This window comes from Gallinula chloropus, assembly GCF_964237585.1.
Source record: "Gallinula chloropus genome assembly, chromosome: 8".
NCBI lineage: Eukaryota > Metazoa > Chordata > Aves > Gruiformes > Rallidae > Gallinula > Gallinula chloropus.
The window spans coordinates 20,131,876-20,140,082 of NC_140093.1; the positions used below are offsets into that span (position 1 = coordinate 20,131,876).

The 8,207-nt window shown below is 54.3% G+C and overlaps 1 protein-coding gene across 1 annotated transcript; it reads left to right on the forward strand.

Annotated features, from left to right (window-relative positions):
- Nucleotides 1–3,813: 3,813 nt before the first annotated feature.
- On the forward strand, nt 3,814–7,875 carry SLITRK3 (SLIT and NTRK like family member 3; the record flags this gene model as incomplete). The annotated part of the gene is made up of 1 exon (XM_084267320.1): nt 3,814–7,875. One exon carries the CDS (start codon nt 3,814–3,816, stop codon nt 6,649–6,651), a length of 2,838 nt encoding a protein of 945 aa, XP_084123446.1. The 3' UTR covers nt 6,652–7,875.
- Nucleotides 7,876–8,207: the final 332 nt, after the last annotated feature.

An 8,207-nucleotide genomic window follows, 5' to 3' on the forward strand; every position in this document is an offset into this window, starting at 1 on the left:
ATGTTGCCTGCTGGTACCCCATGTTGCTCCCGCGTCAGAAAATGAATGATGCAGCAATTTAATTAGGAGAGCGCGGTGCGACCATATTGCATCGGTGAAGGAGGGCTTCGGAGGCTGGGAAAGATGGTGCAAGTCCGCGGGCGCGGAGGCAGCGCCCCTGCCCGCGGAGAGCGCCGTCGGGGCAGCAGGAGGCCGCGGGGCCCCCGGGCTCTCCTTCCCGCACCTGCAGCTTTGCTCGTCAACTTTTTGCTACCGAGCCGCGGTTCCAGTTAAGTCTCCGAGTTACCCCGGGCCATGTGGGAAGGGGAGTTTGGGTTTGAGGCCAGAGCCGGGACCGGAGAGCGGTCGGTAGGTACCGCGGGACGCCTCCCCCCCACCCCGGGAGGAGGTTACCCAGCTCCCGCGGGGCGCGCAGCCTCTCGGGTCTGCCGTGTGCGGGGATACGCGCGTAAGTGTGCCCGGGGATGGGTGTGCAGGGGGTGTGTGTCGGGGGATGTGTGTGTGTGTGTGTGTGTGTGTGTGTGCGCGCACGGGCTCGGTCGTGTGCTGCCGGCGGGGATGCGAAGGGCATCGCAGGGGTCCACATCCCTGCCCTGCCCGCAGCCCTTTCCTCGCTTGGGGGGGGGGGTGGGGGGGAAGCAGAAAGCGCAACCCCCCCTTCTCCCACCCCCACCCACCCGGCGTATCTCGCTCGCTAACTTTCAGCCACGGGCAAGCCCGCGCAAGCCTCCCGCTGCGCACCCGTCCGCGGATCCGCCGCGCCCCGCGGGCCGCTTCCCCCCCCCCCCCTCCCCGCGCAGCCCTGTTACCTGCCTGCGGCTCCCGGGGCGAGCAGATGCCGGCCGGCGGCGCGGCCCTCCGCCTCCACGAACACTCCGCGGTGGCGAACGCGCAGGGCGGAAGGATGCGAAAGGTGCCGGGTCTCGCCCCCGAGGTTTTTGGCTTTGCCTCCGTGGCGGGCGGGAGGCTGCTGGATCCTGGAGGCGCTGCGAGACTGGAAGCCGCCGCACGGCACCGGGACGGGAGGGAAGAAGGAGAGGCACAGAGAAGAGAACGGAGATCAGGAGGCGCTGGCGGCTTAGGGGTGCGCGGCGGGGGGGCGGAAAGCCGAGGCGGACGGGCCGGGACACCGCTGCCCTCTCTGGGCTGCTTTCCGCCGCATCGCCGGCATCTCGGCTGGCACTTGCAGTCAGAGCATCTTTGATTTCCTCCAGAGTTGGAATTATCTTCTTTTTTTTTAATTGTTTCCCTTTTTCTCTTTTTTTTTGGGGAAGGGGGAGTGTGTGCAAATTGTGACCCATCTCGGCGGCTTTTTCCTCTCTCTTTCTTCTTGGTTTTTTTTTTTTCTTTTTTTCCTCCCCCATCTGCTCGTTTCCCACTTCCCTTCCTCTCCGCCAACCAACCCCCTCCTTCCCTCTCCTAAAAAAAAAAAAGAAAAGAGGAATAAAAAAAAAAAAGCCAAGGGGAGGAAAAAAAATGTATAGTCAGGGCTTCCCAAATGCGCGCCCCCGACCTGGTGCCAAGCGCGCCCCCTTCATTTGTTCCCCTTCTTGAAGCTCATTTTCATGACGTGGAAAAGCCTGATCCAGGGCAACAACAACACCACACACACACACACACGCACACACACGCACACACACACACGCACACACACACACACACAGAAGGAGAGAAGCCCGAGATCCTCCGCCGCGCCCCAGCCCTCCTGCTCCGCGCTGCCGGTGCCCGGAGAAGGCGGCGGCGGCGCTGGAGCCTGCAGCAGCCCCTCTCCTCCCTCCTCCATTGAGTGTGCCAAACAGCAGCTCTGCATCCTAAAGAAGATCATTGAGGGGCTCATTGCATTCCCAGCACGTCTCAGGCTTGCTTCTTTTTTTTTTTTTCCCTCTCTCTCTCCTTTTTTTTTTTTTCCCTTTTGCCTCAGCTTCAGCAGGAGTAGAGAGAGAGCGAGCAGAGAGGGAGAGACAGAGAGAAACCAGCAATCTTTAAACTCGAGCTTTTTTCTCCCCCTTTCCCCCCCTTTTTTTTTTCCTTTTTTTTTATTTTTTTTTTTTTTTTTTGGGTAACGATGTGCTAAAATCTCTCCTGCAATCCGGTAAGTACAACCTTTCTGGATCCTTTTGTTTCCGCCTAGGGTCAACGACACCCCCCCCCCCCCCTTCCAAAAAAAAAAAAAAAAAAGAAGATATAATAATCCTCTTTATTTATTTTTTAATTATTTCTTTTTATTACAGCACTTGCAGAAGAGAAAGAACTTAAGTGGCTAATATTTTGCAAAGGAGACAGAGAGACTGATACTGCAATATAGCTCTCATTTCTCTCCCTTCTTCCCAATTAGATGCCGGTTTTAATTGCAGAGGGTATTTCTCTTTTCATGCTTTCAACCGTCTCCTCTTTCTCACAGGGGGAGGGTTTCATTTGCAAGTTGATCCTAAGGATTTCTCTTCCTCTGGCATCTCTCTCCCCCTTTAAATGCATCTTTCGGCTCTTAAGTTTGCGGATGGGGGTCAAAAATTTCTAGTTCTTACACGAGGAAGGCAAAAAGAAAAGGAACCTTTTCTGTTGAAAGCTTGAGACCAAAAAGCAACGATCGCTCCGAATAATTCTAATGGGCATTTCAGTGATTCAAGGAAGGCTGCATCACCACCGTTATTATTACCAGCCCTAGCATTTCCCTGTGCCCATACATTTAAAATATCTGGTGAAAGGAAGGGTTGAAATATCTGGTGAAAGGAAGGAGCTGCATCTCATTAGTACAGTATTATTTTCATCTGATTGGAGAAGAATGGTGTCTTCATTTGGAAACATATATAGTAGGATAGATAATTTGTCGGCTGGTAAGTGTCAAGGTATATTTTTCTCCTTCTTCTTCCACTTTCAGCTTTTTAACCGGGTCTCCTGCTTGGTCCTGGGAGTGCAGAATACCCTAATCCAAGGCAGGCTGAGGGTTTTCAATCCTAGGTGCCTCTTTAGCTGTCACTTCCCCTTAGATCTGCTGATCGCATGGGCATGTGCTTTAGAAAGATTAATCATCTCTAAACGCTTTAATCAGCTAAAATGACTAATATGTGGCATGTATTTATCTGATAATATACCAGTTGCATTAATTCATGGGCGCGTTTGAAATGGGAAGGTTTTCTTTTCAATCACGGCTGTTGTTAACCATTTACTATGTTAAAGACATTGTGGGGGGATTTCTGGAGGGAACCGTTTTGCCAGGGACATCAGCAGAGCTTGTACATTCCTTTGAACTTACGTATGGAATATACTGAGCCAGGAGGGAGAGAGATTCAAGGATTGAGGTTCAATAACTTTGGGAGTTTGCATGTATGGAAGAGGTAGCGCAATGCTGGAGATACCCACTCGCTGGTTATTTCCCCCTGTAGCCAGTGCAGGGTAGGATGGCTCCAGAGCTAAAATTGCAAATAAGTATGAGATACATGTAGTTCTTAACGTTGCTGCTCCGGTGGAAAACACGTAAGGATGCAACACGTTCAGCCTGTGTGCTCATGTTGCTGTGTGGTCTGCATGTGCTGTCCTCTTTATAGGTGGCATTTACCAAACTGGGGGGGAGAAGGGAGGCTGGTATCGCGTGATTAAACCTTCTAACATCTCCTAAGCATAAATCAGGGCAAGGCTCGCCCATCTGACACCCCTAGAGTTGGTTGTGAACGTCTGCCCAACAATTGGTGAACTTTCCAGGAGGCTAATGCAAGTCTAGCAGGTAGGGGCTTGGTAAAAGGAGCGGGGCAGGACAGAAGCACTGAAATCTGCCTTTTTTTCTTCCCCTTGCAGTTTCGTAAACATCACCAAAAGATGAAACCTTCCACAGCAGAGACGCTTCATAAAGGAAGGATGTTGTGGATAATTCTACTAAGCACAATTGCTCTAGCATGGACTACACCAATTCCCTTGATAGAGGACTCGGAGGAACTCGATGAGCCCTGCTTTGATCCATGTTACTGTGAAGTGAAGGAGAGCCTTTTCCATATACATTGCGACAATAAAGGATTTATAAATATTAGTCAGATAACAGAGTCATGGTCGAGACCTTTTAAACTTTATCTGCAGAGGAATTCCATGAGGAAATTGTACACCAACAGTTTTCTTCACTTGAACAATGCTGTGTCTATTAACCTTGGGAACAATGCACTGCAGGACATTCAGACAGGGGCTTTTAACGGGCTCCGAGTTCTGAAGAGGTTGTATTTGCACGAAAACAAATTGGACATTTTCAGAAATGACACTTTCCTGGGTTTGGAAAGTCTGGAATATCTGCAGGCAGATTACAATGTCATTAAACGGATTGAAAGCGGGGCATTTCGAAACCTAAGTAAATTGAGGGTCCTTATCCTAAATGACAATCTTATCCCCATGCTTCCCACCAACTTATTTAAGTCTGTGTCCTTAACCCACTTGGACTTGCGCGGGAACCGGCTAAAAGTCCTTTCGTACCGCGGGATGTTGGACCATATTGGCAGGAGCCTGATGGAGATCCAGCTGGAGGAGAACCCGTGGAACTGTACGTGTGAGATCGTGCAGCTGAAGAGCTGGCTGGAGCGCATCCCCTACACAGCCCTGGTGGGGGACATCACCTGCGAGACCCCTTTCCACTTCCACGGGAAGGACCTGCGGGAAATCAAAAGAAGCAAGCTCTGCCCTATGCTGTCCGACTCTGAGGTGGAAGCCAGCTTGGGCATCCCTCAGCTGTCGTCCAGCAAGGAGAACGCGTGGCCTACGAAGCCTTCCTCCATGCTGTCCTCCTTCCATTTCACCGCTTCCTCCGTTGAGTACAAAACATCCAACAAGCAGCCCAAGCCAACCAAGCAGCCCAGGGCTCCCCGGCCTCCCCCGACATCGCGCGGCCTGTACCCCGGGCCAAACCAACCACCGGTGGCTGCCTACCAGACCCGGCCCCCCATCCCCATCATCTGCCCCACTGGGTGCTCTTGCAGTTTGCACATCAACGACCTGGGCTTGACGGTCAACTGCAAGGAGAGAGGGTTTCACAACATCTCCGAACTCCTGCCCAGGCCCTTGAACGCCAAGAAGCTGTACCTGAGCGGGAATTTGATCCAGAAAATCTACCGCTCCGATTTCTGGAATTTTTCCTCCTTGGATCTCTTGCACCTGGGGAACAACCGGATCTCCTACGTGCAGGACGGGGCTTTTATCAACCTGCCGAATCTCAAGAGCCTGTACCTGAACGGCAACGACATCGAGCGGCTCACCCCGGGCATGTTCCGGGGCCTGCAGAGTTTGCATTACCTGTACTTCGAGTACAACCTGATCAGGGAAATCCAGCCGGCGGCCTTCAGCCTCATGCCCAACCTGAAGCTGCTCTTCCTCAACGACAACTTGCTCCGCACCCTGCCCACCGACGCCTTCGCCGGCACCTCCCTGGCCCGCCTCAACCTGCGCAACAACCACTTCTTGGCGCTGCCGGTGGCCGGGGTGCTCGAGCACCTCCACGCCATCGTCCAGATCGACCTGAAGCTCAACCCTTGGGACTGCACCTGCGAGCTGGTGCCGCTGAAGCAGTGGCTGGAGGCGCTCAGCTCCGTCAGCGTGGTGGGCGAGGTGCTGTGCGCCAGTCCCGAGCGCCTGGCCCGCCGCGACCTGCGCTCGCTGGAGCTGGCGGCCCTCTGCCCCGCCGCCCTGCGCCCCGCCGCCGCCGCCGCCGCTGCCGCCGCCTCGCCCCCCGCCGCCCCTCCGCCGCCCTCCGCCACCGGCGCCGCCGCCTACGAGCTGCCGCCGGCCGCCGCCGTGCCGCTGTCCGTCCTCATCCTCAGCCTCCTCGTCCTCTTTTTCTCCGCCGTGTTGGTCGCCGCCGGGCTATTCGCCTTCGTGCTGCGCCGTCGCCGGAGGAAGCTGCCGTTCCGCGGCCCGCGGGCGGAGGCGGCCGACCTGGGCGGCGTGCCGCTGCGCTGCCCGCGGCTCTTCGAGGAGGGCGGCGGCGGCGGTGGCGGCGGCGGCGGCGGCGGCGGTGGTGGGGGAGAGCGCTCCCCGGAGAAGGCGCCCCCGGCGGGCCACGTCTACGACTACATCCCGCACCCGGTGACCCAGATGTGCAACAACCCCATCTACAAGCCGCGGGAGGAGGAGGAGGCGGCGGGCGGCGGCGGCGGGGAGGCGGCGGAGCTGCTGCGGGGCGGCGGCGAGCGCTTCGCCCACTCCGCCGCCGCCGCCGTCACCGCGCAGGAGCCGGGCACCAACTACCGCACCTTGCTGGAGAAGGAGCAGGAGTGGAGCCTGGCCGTGTCCAGCTCGCAGCTCAACACCATCGTCGCCGTCCACCCCCAGCACCCCGCGGGCGGCGGGCTGGCGGCGGGGGCCGGCGGGCTCGGGGGGGCGGCGGCGGTGGCGGCAGGAGCTCCGCGGGACCGCGACCGCCCGCCGCCCTGCGCAGTGGGTTTCGTGGACTGCCTGTACGGCACCGTGCCCAAGCTGAAGGAACTGCACGTCCACCCCCCTGGCATGCAATACCCGGACCTCCAGCAGGACGCCAGGCTCAAAGAAACCCTTCTCTTCGCGGCCGGCAAGGGCTTCTCAGACCACCAAACCCCCACAAGCGAATACCTCGAGTTAAGGGCCAAACTCCAAACCAAGCCGGATTACCTCGAAGTCCTGGAGAAGACCACGTACCGGTTCTGACCGCCGCCCCGCCGCCCGCCCCGGCACCCGCCGCATGCGAGTAGAGGATACAGCTGTGTGCTCTCCCCCGCCAGATGTGCGCGCTGCGGGGAAGGGCCGTTCTCAGATCATTAATCGATGAAGTGCCTTCGCAGACTTTTGCCAGCAGATGTTAATCAATCATTATTTTTTATACTGAAACTGAGACTTTGACTGTGCCATGTCTAAGGTATATTATAATTATTATTATTATTATCGGGGATCTTTGTATTGATCCTGATTAAGTAAATTCTATGTGTGTCTCTTTCCCCCGCCCCCCATTTTTCTTTAATTTTCTTTACTGTTGTTTTTTGTTTGTTCGTTTATTATTATTATTTCTCTTTCCAGTAGTAAACTTCCTTTATATTTTCCCTTGGAGGGGAGGGGGAGGAGGGAAGATGGCATTTTGTGGTTTGCTTTCTTCTTGCCCATCATGGCACAGATTCTGTACATTTATTTTAAAAAAAAAAAAAAAAGAAAAAATGCAAAGAAGCAAACGAGCGCAGTTTGCTGCATGCCTGGAAACTGCAAGAGGGAAGGGAGGGGAGGGTCTTGCTCGAATGTCTCACTCTTGTCTCTCTCCCTCCCTCGCACGCACACTCACCCTCACCCTCACCCTCACCCTCACCGCCACCCCCCCGCCGCCAGCCTGACCCCTACCGCGCAGCGCGGAGCGGGGTCCCGGCTGGCCACGGAGGGGAATCCCGTGGGCTGGGGGGAAGCCACCCGGAGCCGAGCAGCCCAAAGGATGTAACCACGTGGCGCACACACCTAGGGGATGCTCAGTGACACTTCATCATGACGCCATGGTTTTTTGGAGGACATCCGCACTTTCCTAATAAAAGCAACATGCAAATATACAGGAGGGAAAAAAAAAAGGAAAAAAAAAAGCTACTGGGCACCTATCACTAACAGCTTTGTAGGAAGCACTTTTAATGTTTTCTCTCATACACACATACACGCACACACACCAAGGTACAACAATGTGCATATATTTATTCTGTAATTTCAAGTGAATATAAATTGTAAAGGTAATGTTTAATCATTGTACAGTGATGCGTCTGGTATAGCTTTCCTAATAAAACGTTTTGAAAAAAAATATACATATATATATATATATCCCCCCATATATATATATATATGAATACAAAGCTTGAACCTGAAACTTCAGCTTCCCCCTACTGAGATTTTCTTCCCCCCTCTTAACCTTGAAAGCTATTTTATTAATAACAGTTCAATGCACTGTGATGTTAACAGAGAAAAACCCTGTACAGCTTCTCTTGCCAAGATACCACCCGAGACTTTTAAAAACCCGATTTACAATCTGTATTCCCACGCTGCACTGTACTTATGGCAGTTCCCCTGTATTTAAAAATAGGCAGCAAAATTAAGCCCGCGTCCTCGAGTGGTGTTTCTTGCAGGAGCGCTGGTTCTTCTGCCTGCTGGGAGCAGAGGGAGGCATTGCAGTCGCAGTAAATGCGAAGTGAGCAGTCGGAAGAGGGCTGGGAAGGGGGAAATTAAAGTGTATTTCAATTTTG